This window comes from Ziziphus jujuba, chromosome 9, assembly GCF_031755915.1.
Source record: "Ziziphus jujuba cultivar Dongzao chromosome 9, ASM3175591v1".
Classification (NCBI taxonomy): domain Eukaryota; kingdom Viridiplantae; phylum Streptophyta; class Magnoliopsida; order Rosales; family Rhamnaceae; genus Ziziphus; species Ziziphus jujuba.
This window is the reverse complement of record NC_083387.1, coordinates 10,559,054-10,578,021: the sequence shown is the minus strand read 5'-3', so window position 1 is coordinate 10,578,021 and position 18,968 is coordinate 10,559,054. Positions and strand designations below refer to the sequence as shown.

The following is an 18,968-nucleotide window of genomic DNA, read 5'->3' as shown; positions in this document are numbered from 1 at the left end:
GAGAAGGTTTAGGAAAAGGAAGCTGAAGGAGAACAGGGGCATGAATTGTTGGGTGCTTTTGGTCTCTGTTTTGCTTCTTCCAACCTCCATCTCTGGAATTCTCTTTTTTTTTTTTTTTTTTTTCTTTTTTTTTTTCCTCTTCTTCCTAGGGTTGGGAAAGAGATGGTGTGTGTGGTTTTCAATGTGACTTTTGGCCCATTGGTAAGGCACCATGTGGATCAATGTCCACATTGTCCTACCATGCTGGCTTTACACGTTTTCCTTCCATATGGCACATTTAGGGATGTGGCACAATGAAACTACGACATATTGCAACGACTACAGTTTTATTGACACATGTCGTTGCTCTAACACATGCCATATGTGTACGTATGGTCCTGTCACAAGTCGACAAATGGCTAACATGGATATGTTAGTCCTCCATGTCGCCCTTACATGTCATCATGCCATGTGGTCATGGCACAATACAATGCCACACATTGCATGAGTGGACACTTTAGATTGACACATGTTTTTGCTATGTCGTTATCACGCATGGCATGTTTTACACATGTAACCCACTAAAAAGACGACATATGGATCAGTGTCCACATTGTATGACTCTCTAGCCTCTGATCTACATGGCACATTTGACCATGTGGCACAATAAAAAAAAAATGACACATGGTCTATTAAACACGTTGTCATGAGATGTGTCTTTTGACAGGTCGTATGACATATAGCATATTTGTACATGTGGCCTACTCATAAGCCAACAAATAGATTGCATGACACATAATGATCCACTTGGTAGTTGCATGTCATTATGCCATGTGTCATCTCGAGATATGGCACAATAAAAATGAAACACATGGCAAGTTGTAACACGTAAACTTGACATGTGTCTTTTCCATGTTATTATCGCACATGCCATGTTATGTAAATGTAGCCCTCTAAGAAGACAACATATGCATTGCTTGCCATGCTGTGAATCCACACTGGCTTTACACATCATTCTTCCACATGGTACATTTAGAAATATGGCCCACTCACAAGCCGACAATGGATCACATAACACGTCAGTTGTCCACGTTGCCTTTTAGTGCCATTATGCCACGTGGTACATCATGACATGTTGCACTATACCTGGCAATTCGGATTGGTGGGTCGTGTTTTTGTCAACCCGTTTAATAATCGTGTCAAAAATGCCTAACCCGAACACTACCCATTTATTAATCGTGTCAGGTACCTAAAACACTAACCCGACCTGTTTATAAACAGGTCAACACGACACGACCCGTTTAACACGATTATTTTAGCGGGTCGTGTTGACCTATTAACTCGTTAACCTGAAATTGACCTATTGACCTATTAACCCGAAAACTAACATATTAACCCGTTAACCCGAAAATTAACCTATTAACCCGAAATTTTTTTTTAATTTTTTTTTATTTTTATGTTTTTGTTTTATTAAAGATGTATTTTTTGTTTTTAAAAAATTAGTAATAGAAAATTATTTTTATAATATTTTTTAGTTATTAAATATTATATTAGTGATAAAATATTAATTTAAAATTAAATTTAAATGGGTTGTAATAGGTATATAATCGTGTCGGGTTGAAACTGACACGTTTAATAAATGGATCGTAACGGGTCAATTTCGAGTTAAACAGGTCAACCCGAAAATGACACGATTAATAATCGTGTTAAACGGGTTGACCCGAACCCATTTATAATAAACCCAAACTCATTTATTCCGTGTCGTTTTCGAGTCGTGTCGCCGTGTCATGATCCAAATTGCCAGGTCTATATTGCACAATAAAATCACAACGCATTGCAAGTAGTACATGTATGCTCCACACTTGTTTTGCCATGTCATCATCACACATGGCAATGGCTAACTACCAAGACGACATGTGGAGATCTTGCAATGTTGTTGATCCAGCTGGCTTGGCATATCATTCTTCCATGTTGCATATTTGGACATGTGGTATAACTTGATTGCCGCATATTGCATATGCTTACACGTAGTCCTGACATACTGGTTCACCATGTGGATTGACATGTGGCATATGTATACATGTGGTGTATTCATTAGCCAATAAATGTAATACATGCACACATCAATTTTCCATATCATCATTCCATGTTATCATGCCATGTAGTGGTTTTGACATGTGGTGCAATTAAATCGCCACATTGCAGGTGTGGACTCATGAGCCTTCCATGTGTTTTTGCCACATCATCATCCCACATGGCAGGTTTTGTACATGTGGCCAACTAACAAGACGAAATGTGGATCAATGTCCACCTTTTCTTTCACGCTTGCTTGACACATTATCTTTCCACGTGATACATTTGGACTTGTGGCACAATGAAACCGGGACACAATGCAGGTGTATTGAGATGCCATGTCGTGTTTGTATGTGGCTTGCTTGGGCTAGAGTCGTAATTCCCATGAATAATGGGCCAGGGCAATTTATCCATGTGTTACATACTTGAGCTTAATGGTTATTCCGTGTAGTTTTTCTCCTGATATGCCCTTGATCTTATGGCCCAATTTTATGGGTTTGGAAGTAAATTTTTGTCCACCGTGTAATAGGTTATATTTTATTTTAATTTTTCCTTTTTTAAATTTCTGCAATAACATTTTCATGTGATTCACAAGTGTCGAAGGACAAGCATTCTTGAATGTAGTAATTTTTTTTCATTTCATATATATATATAGATATATATATATATATATATGTATATTTTATATATAAAATGAAACGAAAATACCATGATTATAGCATTCATGCATAAGTCATTACAAAATATAGGAATATAAAATAGGAGAGAAAAAATTGATAGTAATATTTTTTGATGAAAAAACCAATTAATTAGTTGGTAGTTTGCCATTTTCCTTCACGGCCAAGCCAAGTTAAGTTGTATCAAAATTAAGCAGCGCCATTCTGATTACAAAAAGTTTATTATTATTTAATTATGTTATTTTTATTTTGCAAAGTAAAAGCTTTAAATTTGAGCTTTTCAACGTTGCAGGTTGAAAATATTTGTGCTCACGTATCGGCAAAGCTCTCATGCTAACGGACCTTCATTCTAGGATTCTAATATTAATCAATTTAACTTATGTAAAGTATTTATGTGCATGATAACAATTTGATTATTATTGTTACTATCATCATCACTATAATTAACTATAAACCCTCCAAGAAAAATAACAATAAGACACAATAAAAACGGGGTGCTTTCACATGGGCTTTCACCACTCAAATGTTGCCATGTGAGAGTTATTTGGAAACATGGATTTCACTTGGTTTTTTTCATATGGTTATTTGATTTTTCTTTCTATGTTTATGATTTAAAATATTATAAATAAAAATATAATATTTTATAAATAATATGAATACTTAATTATCCAGCATTTTTAGTCTAATGGTGAAAGTAGTCCAATAAGGAGGACTTAAATCATTTTGATTAATTTAAAAACCAATAAATAATATTATATAGTATTATTAATTATATACTTATATTTTATTAATTATTTATAGACACATGACTAAATTAATTTTGATAAAATTTTTAAATAATGGAGTTTAGTAGTACCAAATGGACTGTGAAAGGCTTGCTCTACGTGTTTCTCCTCATTATTTATTTATTAATTTTTTTCCTTTGCAAACAGGTGTTCAATTTGGTTTAGTCATATAGTAGAGAAAAAAATTTGAAAAATATTAATATTGTTATTTGAGTTTGCAGCTGGGATTTTTGAAGTAATTTCTAATGTGTTTTGCACTACTTGAAAAGATTTCTGAGATGTGCACTCTTAAATAATAATCCTTTTGATTTACGGAAGATATGCAAATGTGCATTTATGAAGTTTGATAGCCCTTTTCCATGCACATGGAGGGAGGGAGTAACATGTTGATATTACTACTGATGTCACCGGGGCATAGCCAATTTCTTGCCAGAAAAAGACTCAGAATTTTCACACAAATGATGTCAGTCAGGCACCACAACGCCTACCAATAGAATATTACCAAGTGTATTACATTCATATAATAGCTCAGAAAGTGAAAACTAGAAAGAAATAAAAATTTTGGTAGTTGAGAGCCGAGTCAGTACGCAAATCTACCATTTCATATCATTCTTAAATGGAAACTTATTTCAACGTATATCAGAAGTGAGATGTTCATGCTTTCCGCAAATAATTCTTGTTACCTCTCTTTTTTTCCATTCAAGTTGGTATAACATTTTCTTTTTCTTTTTTTCTTTTTTTTTTTTCCGTCTTTCCTATGATTTTGGTACACATGGTTTCAGTTTGTCATCCTCGAAAATGAGCTCCCTTGTTACAATCTCAAACAGATCTTTTTGAAGTCTTCAAATCCTTTCCAGTGGAATAACTAGCCACCATCTTGGCTGTTAATCTCCTAAAACGTCTCCTCCTGCCTCTTATTCTTCTGCACAATCAAGCAGAGAGAGAATTATTAATCAACATGTTTCAATAGAACAAAAATGAACTTGAAACCAAAACCACTAGGTTAGCCCTCAAAATCCCATTTCCACAAAGCCCCATGTGACAGCTTTTTCCTACAAGATTTTAACAGCCCTGATCAATCTAAATAGTTTTTTGTTCTAGAGTCTTTCCAGTACAAGTTGAATGTAGTACCGCATAGCATGTTGTTTTATTTAGTAGTATTATTACCAGTAATTAATCTATAATAAACATACATTTTGACTGGTATAACAAAAGAAAAAGGTTTAAGTTGATAAAACTATACACTTCCAAACCTATTAAAGACAAAAAAAAAAAAAAAAAAAAAAAAAAAAAAAAAAACTTAGAAGCTAGAATAGCATGTCCAAGCACCAACCATGTGCAGTGGTGGAGCTTGGACATACAGACAATCACATACACAAAGATACCAACTACTATAATAGTATACCGGACATCAAGAATACTCTAACTATAAAGAGGGATAATTAGTTACCAGAGACTAAAAGATTCAACTCTGCTTTGCAAGGAGTTCAATGTCAGCTCCAACTTCAGCAATCTTGGCTTCTTTGGAAGCCTTTGCTGCTTTAGCAATGTTTTCAACATCAAAATCTAAAGCTATTCTTTTGACAAGACCATCAAGCATCTGCTAGGAAAAAAGCACGAATATTATTGAAATGGCAAGAGCCAGTTAATAATTTCCAATTCAAAACTTTAGTCAAGCTCAAGCTAAAAGGCAATTAGAATAATTCTGGAACCAAAACTTAGGAGTGGACATTTTCTCAGGCAACATGTATATGCTTTCATATCAGGAAAAATATGTGTGTGTGTGTGTGTGTGTGTTGACATAAATTAAAGGGCCATGGGCATGGATATCAGGTATATACATATATTATATACACCCCCTGAGCTGATATCATGTAAAGATTTGATACCATGTTTCCTGTATAAGAGTGAGCACAAGCTTGTCACAGAATTTGCAACAAAGACTATGCATTAGGCGAGAACATCATCACTTAAATTCAGATAATGAGCGCAGCTTAATTTTTCATGTAGCAGACAAAAATATTTGAAGTTCTAACTTGAAGAGAGAACAAGAAAATATATCTATATGCTATCTCAAACTCTAATTTACATTGTATTGAATGCAATACTATGTATTTAAGCTTTTGCATATATTATTAAAATTTATTACACTGAAGTACAAAACCCAAATACACAAAAATTACAAAGAAATTACCAGAGACCCAATTGCAACTAAAGCTCGGAATTTTGAATCAACTTCTATATTTCCCTCTTCTGCAACCTGCAGCAAACATTAAATGGTAAAACGATGCATATGCATAAGCTTAAAGTTCTTAATGTTAAAAATAGGTACAGAACATAAAAGAAGATGCAACCATCTCAGAGAGAGAGAAGCCTGTCAAGCAAATTCATTTCCAAAATGAAGAAAAGCTGGAAGCAAAATTAAGCCATATACAAATAGGAAATTAGAAGGCTGATGAGTCATACTTCAAGAGCTGCAGAAAGGACTTGAGATTGGCCTTCTTGATCCTTCTTTTCGATCAACAGAACAGCATAACTGAGAGGCCCAAAAAAGAAAAACCAACGGTCAATTAACCTTCCAATTAAATGGCACTATGACTAGCAAAACAGTCCTAGCTCACAAAAGTGCAGCAGTTTCCCCTCAGCAGACCCCAAAATGACAGAAGTAATCATTAATACATCAATTGACAAAACCTTCATTTTAGAACAGTTCTACCTCACAGAAATGCAGCAGTTTCCCCTTAACAAACAGTAAAATGACAAGTTTTTTTTTTTCTTTATAAATATATAAACCAACCGAAATGACCTTTTCAACACCCTCACGGTACTGCCTGCAGAAAACTTGTGTGTACTTGCTTCAGTATCAAGGTTGAATAAGATAACTGTAGATTCTTATTTGGAGATGCATTACAACTGGAAAAGGCATCAAGAACCTGCAACCATAAAGAAATGAAGTTACCATATTGCAGCAAATATCATATGTTCAAGATGTCTTTGAACTGTTTCTTTATATGTGTACTTTTATATAATTTCCAAAATGTGACATTTCCCCATCTTTAAGAACCTTGGTACTCTATCACATAGTAAAACTCCCAGTTACTAATTTCAACTTCCCTCATAAACTCTTTCAGAACTTTCACCCTTCTCTATGACTATGCCAGTCATCAGTTCCCTCTATCCATTCATAACCTATCAAATCTTGAATATCGATTATCAAAAACATGAATTTTTTTAAAACAACTGCAAATATTAGAAGGCCTTATCTATGACTGAGCCATTCGTCAGTTCCTGCTAACCAATTATAACCTTTCAAAGTGTAAAGACCAATTATCAAAAAGTGAAATTTTTTTAAACAAGTCCAAACATTAGAAGGCCTAGATCATGCCTCGGTAAATATTTGTGTTATGAGCTTTATCTACATTAAAAAGTGGTTGAATTGGTGGAATGTGGAAGAAAAAGTCAACAAGCATAATTATTTTATAAAAATTACCATACATGAAAACTTGGGTACAGGGCCCAGTAAATCCGTAGCTTCTTCTAGAAGCAGCTATGGCAAAACAACTGCTCCAAATATAACAATGCCACTATATTCCCACTAATGAATACATATACACTTTGCACAGAACAGTGACCCATAATAAACTTATAAATATTTGTCCAAAAAAATAACAATAAAATTATAAATAGAAAGATGATAATTGGTAAGACCTGTAGCCCCACTCCAAACACTTTAAAGCCCCAAAGATACAATTGAATAACCTTATAAGGTTTTCAAGCCATTTGAAGCTGCTTTTCATGAGCCATTTTATAATATATGTCCAAGTACAAAAAATGTGAAATTAAATAATATCAAGGAAATGCTGACCTCAGTGCGATGTCTTTGCAACCAGTTGTAGTAACAAGAATTCTTAAAGAGATTGGTTACAAGACGGATGCTTGTTAGGAGATTTGCAGGAACTGAAGGGTTCTCAATGACCTTTTTGATAATTTCCATGAGTATATCTGGTAAGAGAGCAGTAAATCACCAGCAAATAACTTATATTTATAATAACAATAATAATGAAGTTCCACCAGAGTAAAAAATAATAATAATAATAAAATAAAAAAATAAAAAATTCCATGTTCAGGTTAAAATATTAGCCTATACCAAGTGGACATGCTAAGAAGAAGATAAGTGTGTTCGTAGGTCATCTGACTCATCTACGCACCCGTTTAAGGTTTCATTAATAAGTATAGTTACTTAAAATGCATAACAAAAAATGTTCAAATATAGTCACTACCAATGTTCAAATGAAAACATAGCATTGCAATCTCTAACTCTTGTACCATTATTAGCTTCAACATGCTGGAAAAGTACAGTCGCCCCATCAGGGTGTAGCACCAGAATCCTGACAGTATCAATAACTGCATATAGAAGACAGAACATTAACCAAACAAGTAAACTGCTTTCCTTAAAGGGTATAAAAATTAACTAAGCAATTGACAATATCAACCATGGAGGAACAATAAATAAATTTCCAAGTGATAATTACAGCATTTAGCATTTACCTAATGAGCATACACTTCCATCTTAGAATTAAAATAAATAATTAAATAAAAGAGTTACAGTGCAAAAACAACACATTCATTTATAAATGTTCAATTGCATTTCTACCACAATAGTTCAGGGTTCCTTTACTCAGGTGGAAGCTTTAATACCCTGATATGTACACAAATCAGAAACAGAAGAGGCTATCTCATGAAGGATTGATGTATTGAAGAACTTTAAATTCAGGAACCAAGGATAAAACTGAGGATAGCTTGAAAATATACAACTGTATTTCTGAGCAAAAACATGCACATTTACATGGCAGTAATACTACACACCATTTGCTTCATGTAGATTCACAAATATCAAATCTCCTCAACCACAAGTTCTTATATCCTTATTTTTTGTTTCTTTCTCAATTCCTTCTTATTTCAACTCTTCACTCTCTAGCATCTTTCTACAAATTTAACACAAAATGTCATAACACCAGCATCCTGATAGAAAAACTGTACTTCATAATGTAACAAATAGTGTTTTACATATAGAATAAAGAAGATTAGAAATCCTGAATACAAATAAAGTAAAATTATAAAATTACAGCTGACAGAAGAATAAAGCTGATACACAACAAAGTTGACAAAACTATCTTCTTGGAATATTATGATTTCAACATCAAGACGACAAGAACTGAATGATCCATTTGTTTGCCAAGCCATCCTTTATTTAATCATTACTCAGTAAACTATTAGCTCTTTGAACTCTCAAAACAGTTCTCAAAACCAAATAATCCAAATGAGAGATGATAAAATAATGATTAAAAAATGCATTCCCAGAGTAGGAAATTTTTGTTTTTCTTTACAAAAGAAAACTCAAGAAAAGGAACCACAAACTAAAATTCTTCAAAAGTTTGAATTTCCAACCTGGAAAGAGCATTGCATGCGGCCATGACTTCAGCAGTCTCAGCAAAATAGCAATATCAATGTCTGCAAGTTTACTAGAATGATAATGTGATGTGTCCTTCAAAACATTCACTACAGCAGCCAACCTGGAAACTTCAAGCTCCGTAAGAGCCAAGTGCTTCTTTTCCTTCAAAAGATTGTAATGGATAAATTTTCATTTTCAGGAAACTATATATGTTAACAGACATATTTTGAAGTAGAAAGCTAAAAAGTTCTACAAAAATTAAAGGATGAGGCAGCAGACCAGTGGTTTGGGCACTGCAAATCAAAATACACACATATCCACACGTTTATGGTAAGTACTTTTTATTGATATTAGCTCAAAACATAAATCAATTTTAATGATAAAAAAAAAAAAATTTCCACATCACACATAAAAGAAACATGAAACAGTAAAAGAGCATGAAGTTAGTAAAAATGATAAAAACATTAGGGTAGACCACATTAATAATTTACAAGAGGTCACAAAAGCCAATTTCTTAGTCTTGGGCAGGTATGCATGCAATTTCTATACATTAGATCAATCTCTACCATGACAGAAAGGTAATCTAGGGTCAAAATTCAACAAGCTAGGCTGTACTGGATTGACAAAATTGTCAGCCTATCAAAAATATGGCTGACCTAGACCAGAGGCCCCTCCAACCCAACCCCAACCTGTACATTTGATAACATTAATACTGAAACCTTGGTGGTTGGTATGTTGTTCCAACTTAAAAATCAAATATTTTGTTTACTCCCAAGTGCTATACAGTAAATTTATGTGTTCCCAACCCCACCCTAATTGAAGTTAAAATTAAACATAAAATATAAGTTCAGAAAATTTCATTTCCTGCTATTGCAAACACTTCTATCCCATCCTAAACCCATCACACTTTAGATTAAACCAAGCCTGTAAGTCAGAATACTGTCTGATCTTAGAATAAATATGTGGTGTACTAAACCTTGGTCGGAGTTAGGTTGGGAGAACTCATGCTGCACCCAAGGCTTTCAGTTGCCCAACTTTTACGAGTTACACCATTACAGATAGATTCAAAATCTACTTCATTTCCTTCTAAAAGGAAAGCACAAGTTCTTTTCCAAAATCTCAACTAGTCAATTCATTATTAATAAATTTTGAATGATTTATACTAAACCATAACCTTTGAAATTGGTTAACTGAAACATGAAAATTAAGGCAAAGAAGCAATTTCATGAATGAAACAGAACAGTGATGAACTAAAAGAGATGCAACATATATGGAGGTGCCAAAAAATCTATATAACATTCAACCCATAAAGAACAAATTATATGCTGCCTTAAAAAATAACAGATAAATAAATGAATATTTAATCTGAAACACTTAATTATATAAACAACTACCTGATCAGAGAGCAGAGCATTGTTAAACTCTGTTATCTTCTTCAGAATGCCATCAAATTGAGCCGAATCAAAAACAAGCATTCCTTTCTGGGAATAAAATGATTGATGAAATACAGTCAGAATGATGCAGGTAATAGAATAAGTCCCAAGATAGTTAAGAACTAAACCAGCGCTTTTCCATGGAGTCCAACATAAGGAACCAACCAGGATAGAAAAATGACAATGCAAAAAACAGATGCCTCTACAAGTACATCATGTCAGTCAACAAATTATTAAGCTCTATGTTGGCAAGGAGTGCTCTGACCGTGCCAAAGTACAAACATTTGCACATCTTTTCAACATCAAACCTTCAATACACACAGGACCTTTAAGCTAATAAGCTTAATCCATTACTACTCGGTAAGTCCTATAGGATAAGTGATGTGATCAGACAAGAATATTAAGATAAAACTGCAGATTACAGAAATTTTGCATTTTGGTCCAAACCATTAACTATAAAGTTAGAGAAATTCTCCAATCAATAACACCGCCAGACACACAAGACACTAATTATTCAGACATCCACCTTCCATGAACTGACTAAGTTTGACCAACTGAATAATTGATTAATAGCATTGTCCTCTAACCTAATCCTACAATTAGCACCAGAACAAATAGCATAAGACTAAAATTCAAGTATACCATCAGAAGTCATGAGAAAAAATGAAGATTCATATTAGTCTTACACTGTAACTCTGCCCATCTTTTTCCTAAATAACCAAGGCTAAAGTTGCATCCTCAGTAATCTAAAATGATAGAATCCGAGCATTTAAGCTGATAGACAATACGTGCAAATTTCCAAGTACAAACAAGTATCAATAAATCGAAGACCATTATAGAACTCCAGATATTTGATAGGAAAAACAGTTGACAAATAATCAAGAGATTAGTTTTGACTTCCTATTCCTACGTTGAAGTTTAAAAGGAGTAAACTTATTACTTGACAAATATATTTTTACTTAGGAGAACCACTGATTCTAAAATGTAATCACAAGTACACAGCAACATACACAATAAAAAACAAATGAATGCATCACAAATTATTAAAAAGGGCTATAAAAGCAAACCTTAGGAATATGCTTGAAAGTAGGTTTTGCTGTAGTGGCTGTTGCAGAAATCAAAACATTAAAAGAAAGAGAAGATGAATCAAGTGTTCAAGATTCTTCAGTAGTATTTAATCTGCATTTGCAAGAAGAATTGATATAGATTTGGAGCACAAAATGAAGATACGAACCAAAGTTGTTGGAAGATTGTCCAGGTATATAAGCATTCGCTGAAATAACAAAACACACAAGAATATTATCAAATGAAAAGTAAACCTATAAGCATAACAAACCACTTAATTCCAATATTTATGTCAAAGGGCCACAACAGCATAATACTCACAGCCAGTGAAGGGATCACGAAAAGATGAATCAAATACGAAGTCCCTTTGTCCGGTATTTTGGAGGATGAATTCCACAATTTGTTGCCTGTAGGAAAGAGGTAGATTCTCCTTGAGAAGCCACTTGTCAGCAACATCATACGGATTATCTGAATAAAAACATTTTTGCTACCAATTACTACCGTTACATTAAAGTATATAACCAATTATTACCATTACATTACAATATATGATCCATGTTTTCATTGATTAAGTTACAGAAACTATAGCAAAAAGCTAAAATATTCACAATCTAATAAGAAATAATGGAGTCTGGATAATACAGATACATTGCAATAAATTCAAAAGACATTAAGAAGAAATTTCTTTTTTCTGATAGCTAGATCTCTAACAAAATACCATGCTGATCCAACACCGTTATAGCATATTTATAATTTTAGTCTATCTTTCTAAGCTGCAAGTTATTCAACTTTGCAATTAGGATGAGCCAGGGCATATATGATAGAAGAAAAGCATGTTCAGAAATAAATAAATCCAAAAGATACAAGGTGAGAAGAAGAAGAAGAAGAAAAGAGAGAGAGAGAGAGAGAGAGAGAGAGAGAGAGAGAGAGAGAAAGAAAAGCGATCAAGATTCCACAAAAAGATACCTGATCGATTGTAGGGCAACTTACGAATTGGCTCACCATCTCCAATATCAACATCAAACACTAAAAAAAAAATGTAAAAATAATCTGAAATTAGAAAAATAATAATAACAAAAATAAACCAGAAGATAGTTTGGCACAGGGAGAAGATGTACCGTGATCATATTCAACTCCATCAAGAACAGGACGCTTCATACTATCATCAGGTCCATCAACAACTTCACCAATCTAAATGACAAATAAAATTATTGAACATGAGAACTTTCTATTGACAGAACCCAGTAATCACAGTCAACTGAATCAACCTTAATGCCTTATAAGCCTTACCTCTTAAATGTTAATTCTTATATCAAAACAATTAAAAGGTCATTAAAGAGATGATAAAGAATGCATACAAAGTGACCATAATAGCTGATATAGATGTGAGCACAAAAACATATATTACTTTATCCCACTTCTGTTCTCTAAGACTCCATGCATATGCCACACCATTGTCCCCCTCTCTGACAACTTTCGTCTGTCCATCACTTGTTCCTGAAACAATATACTCAAATATATCAAACATACAGCAGCATTGAATAGTTTTAAAGCAATCACCACACAATGAATACTGGAAGTATTAACTTTGTGTACTAGGGAGAAGTGGGCCATTGAGGGTTGGAGGAGGGGGATGTCAGTGTCTATCCCGGCAAACAATATTTATAACTGATTAGAAGACAGGAAAAAACTTTTTCTATCTGATCGGGACTTGGAAAAATGTTGGCACAGAAAAACATACAATATATAAAATGTATTTTTTATTACGAGACAGCATTATTTGAACTCAAATTAACTTGTCTTCCCAAATTAAAATGGTTGTTTTGTTGCTTCATTCAAACGACAAAAACTAGCATCAGAGGTTCGGGACCATAACATTCTACACAATCAAAACAAGATGACATTTTAACAGAATATTATTGCAGAACATAACCACTAAAATATACCTGGAATCTGCAAAGCCTCCAGCCCTGGTAAATCTTCCAATTTCAATCCTCCAACCCTTTTCCTAAACAAACAAGAGACAACTAAAAATTCAGGAAAAATAAAGGCAAACTAAAGAGGAAAACTAATCTTATGTTGATGTAATGGCTAAAGACATGTAGATTTTGAATGAAGAGAAAGTGAGATGCAGGGATTTTATTGTCTAAGCAGACAAGTAGAGTATATAGTAAAAACTTACTAAAATGCATTTTATGTGAGGTGCAAGGTAAAAGCCTCAAGGCTATACCTCAATTATTTTTATTTTTTATTTATTTATTTTTTATTTTTTTTTGGGGTTTGGTTAGGAGCCGATGCCTTTCCCTTTAGAGGCTTAAGAAAGCTAGACAATGATTAGCCACCTCCAACCATCTGTTTTTCTATTTTCTCTTATTCTCCTCTTTTTTCCAAATCATATTTCAATTTTTTTTTTCTCATATAAAATAATGTCATCAATTAATTTTATTGTTTACTTTTCCAGCATATTCATTACTTCTTATTTCATATATATAAATATTTTTTTAACTAATTAGCTTTTATATTTTACTTCTCCAGAGGTTCAACTAGAACTACTGATGAGTATGCTGAGGGCGATTTGGACTCTATGAAGAGACTAAATGGTACATGGTATACACACAATTCACATTACATTCATAATTCAATAATATTGATAGTAACTGTTTGATCATATACAGGTAACTAACAGATGGTCAATTTCATACCTGCTGCGCTTGTGTTGAGAAAGTTGGGATGCATACGCCTCAAGATCTAGTGGTGCAGCGATCTTATCCTGATGCAATGTCCAAATACGTACAACTCCATCTGAACATGCTGTTATAATATCACCATTTTCCAAGAATTTAACATCCCAAACGCAACCAGGATGTTCTATGCTTTGAACACAAGCCCCATCTGAAACATGACACTATATCCCATGTAAACTAACATTTACACAAATATGACAAATTAAGTTGCAAGAACAAAAGTTCAGCCATTCTATACCAAGACCCATGCCTATGTTTCAGGCACCTCACATGTAATAATTTTACAGGCAAAAATAAAGAAAACGAACCACTGCATAAAATTCCCAGAAATAAGCTATTTGTCTTTCAAACCATCCCACCTCAGAAGAAAGAAAAAGCATTTGTTTTGTACCCATGCTCCCTTAAATTTTCACATGCAACTCTTTTGAAAATAAACAACCTCAAAATTCAAACTTGTCCAAATGATTTATGGGTGAAAGGAAAACACCAAGTAATGCAGTTTCCTAAAAGTGGAAATAAAAGGTGGAATTCTCTTCCTTATGTAAAACAGTAAGCCAGGACCAAAAATAAAAGACCAAAGAGGTTTCTTCTGAATCTCTACAAAGCAGATTTGACAATGGGACCAAAAATATTCAGTCTGTTATTAACTATAGATTCAAAAACCAATATAAGGCTTATACCACCCAGCTAAGTTGTAACTATAGTACAAAATTTAATTTCACTTAAAAATAATCGAAAGTAGCAGAAGTATCCCCTGATGAAGTGAGAAGCTTTCACCTTTCCATATCTTAGCAAAACAATCTTCACTACCACTGACTATAAGCCCAGACTTGTGTGAATCCACCGAATAGACTATAGAAGTGTGACCAACCATCTCCATCAATACTTCACCACTTAAAGCCCATAACCTGACAGAACTGCACCAAAAGAAACAAGACTAAAATTAGGGCCACCTGTATTCAATGTGAAAAAGTTGAAAACAATGTAACAAAAAATAATTAAATAGAGAGAGAAAGAGAGAGAGAGAGAGAGAGAGAGAGAAGGGAGCATGGAGAACATATCCAGCTAGAAAAACAAAGATGCGTGCATGGATATAAAAGCATAACAGGCAATCAGATCTCTAAAGTTGAAAATGAAGCTCCTTTATTCTGGAACCATAGGCACTTAATAAAGAAGCATCTCAACTCACTAAAATAATACAGTGAATAAGAAAGAAAAATAAACTATTATCGAGGGGAGAAACTAAAGTTCCAACCCAAGGTAAAAAGTGTTGTATTTTTGCTAATAGCTTAACATGGAAAGGCTAATATCAAACATACATTTCCCAGCATCTTCAATGAGTACCAAAAAGATGCTTTCATTCGGTAAAAGGAATTTAATTACAACTCATTATAATATATTAATATAGGTTAAATGTTTTTTTCTTAATCAAGCAACATACGGTGTATTGATATTCTTTTACATGTTTTGGTTTTCTTTTTTGTTTTTTTAATTTACTATTTTCATGTTTTATTTTTTCTTTTCCCGGTATTAACCATATTGCTAATAGGACATGCACTTCATAACAATGTAGAACAAACTAACTCCATAAACCAAAGCTAAAAATTATATACACAAGTAAATAAAAAACAATCGCTAAAATTATTATACAAGAAAATAAAAAACAATCTTACCCATCATGCGATGAGGAGACAACTCCCAAACCAGACATCACAGCCAATCCTCGAACCGTATCTGCAAAATCCTTAAAGTACATACACGCTTGCTATACATATAATAAATAAATGCATTCAGCGGCAACAGATAGTATGACCCCAATCAAGCAGTATAAACCTTTTGCCAATGAGGATTTCAAACAACTAATTTAAAGAGCTATCCTCCATGGTTTGACTTAGAACCATTTGGCAGACCCAAAAGTCTTTTTTTATATAAGAAACAAAACCTAATAATCAAAGAAAGGATGAAAAATCATCAAAAGATAAAAAGAACATAAAACAAGAGAAAATGAAACAAAAACTATAATGCACCATTATACAAAACATCTTTAAAACATAAGTTAAGCAGCCCCAAAAAAAAAAAAAAAAAAAAAAAAAGAGGAAATCCTTGATTTCATTAGAAATGTCCAAAGAGAAGCCAAAAACTTAATTGTCATGAAATTTACTCAAAAACTAACCCATACTGTGCATCTCCAAAAGAACATAACTATTCACGTCAATGGAGCAAATAAATCATTTTCAAGTCCTATTGTCAATATTTGCATCATAATCTAACACAAATTTTCTAGATCAACTTTTTGCTGCCTTGTAATATAATCAGGATGTAACAATTCCACTTTTACACTAGTTACACACTCTTATCATCCTTATTCTTAAATAAGCAACAAGGGACAAAATCTAAAAGTTACTTAAAAATTACGTACTTAGCAAATGTTTGAATAAATATAAAGCAAAAATGAACCTGTATGCCCAACAAAAGTTTGTGTACATGTCTTTCCTCTCCATAGTTTTATGGTTGTGTCACTTGAACCTGAATTGTTATAACAATAATATCAAAAAAAAATTTAAAAAAAGGAGTCAACATAAGCTCAAAGCATCAATTAGACACATGCATTTGAATCTGATGCAGAATAAACCTAACTTGTCAACAGCCAAGAAGAAGATCAAACAGGACCAACTTGGTTTTCTTTCATGCCTACCATGTGGATGAATGCACATCAAAATCATGCATCTCTAACCCAAGCTTTGATGCATACCCTATCATCGACCTTCTAAAGAAAATAAAACGAAATCCTAGACATCCAAATGGAAACTCATAGTTTTCCTTCCCTTCATTGTATTTCTTGTGCTCTACTTCTTTTACAAGAAGAAAAAGAAAATTGTTTTAAAACTTAACAAAAGAATGGTTATCAGCCATGAAAAAGACAATGGCACAGGTTTAGACTTTAGAGAACTGATAAGATAATAACATTACAAAAGAATGGTTATCAGCCATGAAAAAGACAATGGCACAGGTTTAGACTTTAGAGAACTGATAAGATTTAACGTTCAACACGTTATTATATACCTGTAACAATCTCGCCCGAAGGCAACTTTATAACTGCTTGGATTGCTGCCTTATGAGCCTCCCAAGATTCAATTGGCTGGCCCTTTCGCCACCTTCTTAAAGTACTGTAGTCAAAACAGCGAAAAGGAAATGATATCATCGATTGTCCAATGAGAAGAATAATCAGAGAGAACCCAAAATAACAGTTTGCCATTTGTATGAAATGAACAATGAAAGAAAATTGTCGAAAAAAGAGACTAGTATATTACCATTATAATATAGCAAAAAAGAAATTTAATCATTTTGGGAGAAAAAAATGGAAAAAATGATCCTTTAATCAAAGAATTTCTTGGCAAACATGCTTATTTACAGAGTCATCATAGAAGAAAGATCAATTTTATTACCAGGCTTCCCAACAAATAACAATACAGATTAATAAAACAAAATCAATAAAATTTAACCAAGGCAATAAAGAAAATTTCCAAGGGGTTAAAATGAAGAAAATACAAAACCCACCAATCCACAGAGGATGAGACAATATCACCATTATCCAATGCAAGACCGGTGACCTGCCATTGATGTCCCCTCAGGGTGTGCACCTTCTCTCCAGTGCTCAAGTCCCAGACCAAAACCAACGTGTCCATGCCTCCGGACACAATTCCTCCATCTGGGTATTCCTCATTGGGTGGAATCCAAGCCAATGGCCCAACAAAACTCGTATGCCCAAGCAGAATTTTGGACTCCGAGTACTTGCGCTCGTCTGACTGATCCAAAGACCACAACCTCACGGTTCGGTCCCGGGACGAAGTGGCAATACCCACATTACCACACACACAAATCCCACGAACCTAACACAGTATACGCCATTTTTAAGTAAATTCCATGCACAAAAATCGAATTTTTCGTTCGCTGTCTTTGTGGGGTTTAGAACATAGTATGCGAAATAAAGAAAAACGTTATCTTAATATTTGAGAGCAAAGTAAATGAGAGATCTTACATCGTCTTCGTGGCCACGGAGTTCGCAGCGCAATTGGTATTCTTTGAAATCTATGTCCATGGGTTTGGTAGGGTTTTAGGCACTCAAAATTCGATTTACTAGTTTGTCTTTCTCCGAAACCCAAAGCCGAAGCGAAAGCAGAAGCAGAAGGAAGAAAGTGCGAATTCGAAGTGCACAAAAATGGTGCCTTTTGGATTGGAAAATGCTCTCCGAGAGAGTTTTGTGAAATTGCTTGTTTTCCAAGTTGTTTCAGACTCTTCACAAACCTTCCCAGTTTCCAGTTTCCAAGTAACTCTATCAAATTAATTTAAAAAATTCAAGAAATTAAAAAAAAAAAAAAAAAATTTCTTTGTTACGATCAAAACCAAAGTTATTCACTTTGTAGAAAAAGTTAATAATAATAAAAAATAAAATAAATTAAAATTTGTTTTTTTAATTTAGGGGATTACCTGGCATAGTGAAAAATGGAATTAATTTCTAGCTTGTATTTGGTTAAGTTGTCGACTTGTATTTTTTCCTTATAACTATTTTTATATATATATATATATATAGGGAATCATATGAGTTTTGATTTTGATTGAAGAGAGATTGAGAAGAAATAATAATTAATTATTGTCCATGAATTTTATTGATATAAAATAAAAAATAAAAAAGGACATACAGCTATCAAAAAGTCAATCCGTTAGTTTCAAATCCATATTTTTATTTTATGACGAAGTTC

The 18,968-nt window shown here is 33.4% G+C and overlaps 1 protein-coding gene across 2 annotated transcripts; it reads right to left on the bottom strand.

Moving 5' to 3' along the window:
* Positions 1-3,976: 3,976 nt before the first annotated feature.
* On the bottom strand, positions 3,977-18,555 carry LOC107433940 (uncharacterized). 2 transcript variants are annotated; one of them, XM_016045339.4, is made up of 23 exons: positions 18,248-18,553; positions 17,767-18,098; positions 17,272-17,375; positions 16,666-16,734; positions 15,882-15,942; positions 14,986-15,125; positions 14,167-14,356; positions 13,411-13,472; positions 12,873-12,961; positions 12,583-12,655; positions 12,431-12,490; positions 11,786-11,932; positions 11,634-11,672; positions 11,467-11,504; positions 10,361-10,447; positions 8,963-9,128; positions 7,841-7,918; positions 7,380-7,516; positions 6,371-6,447; positions 5,981-6,050; positions 5,709-5,774; positions 4,965-5,114; positions 3,977-4,436 (listed from the first exon to the last, which is right to left on the bottom strand). In XM_016045339.4, exons 1-22 carry the CDS (start codon positions 18,305-18,307, stop codon positions 4,980-4,982), a joined length of 2,280 nt encoding a protein of 759 aa, XP_015900825.2. In that variant the 5' UTR covers positions 18,308-18,553; the 3' UTR covers positions 3,977-4,436; positions 4,965-4,979. The 2 variants fall into 2 exon arrangements, 1 of the variants encoding a protein (XP_015900825.2); XR_003053438.3 differs by lacking the exons at positions 3,977-4,436; positions 4,965-5,114 and having other exon boundaries at positions 6,321-6,447; positions 18,248-18,555.
* Between the last annotated feature and the right edge of the window lie 413 nt (positions 18,556-18,968).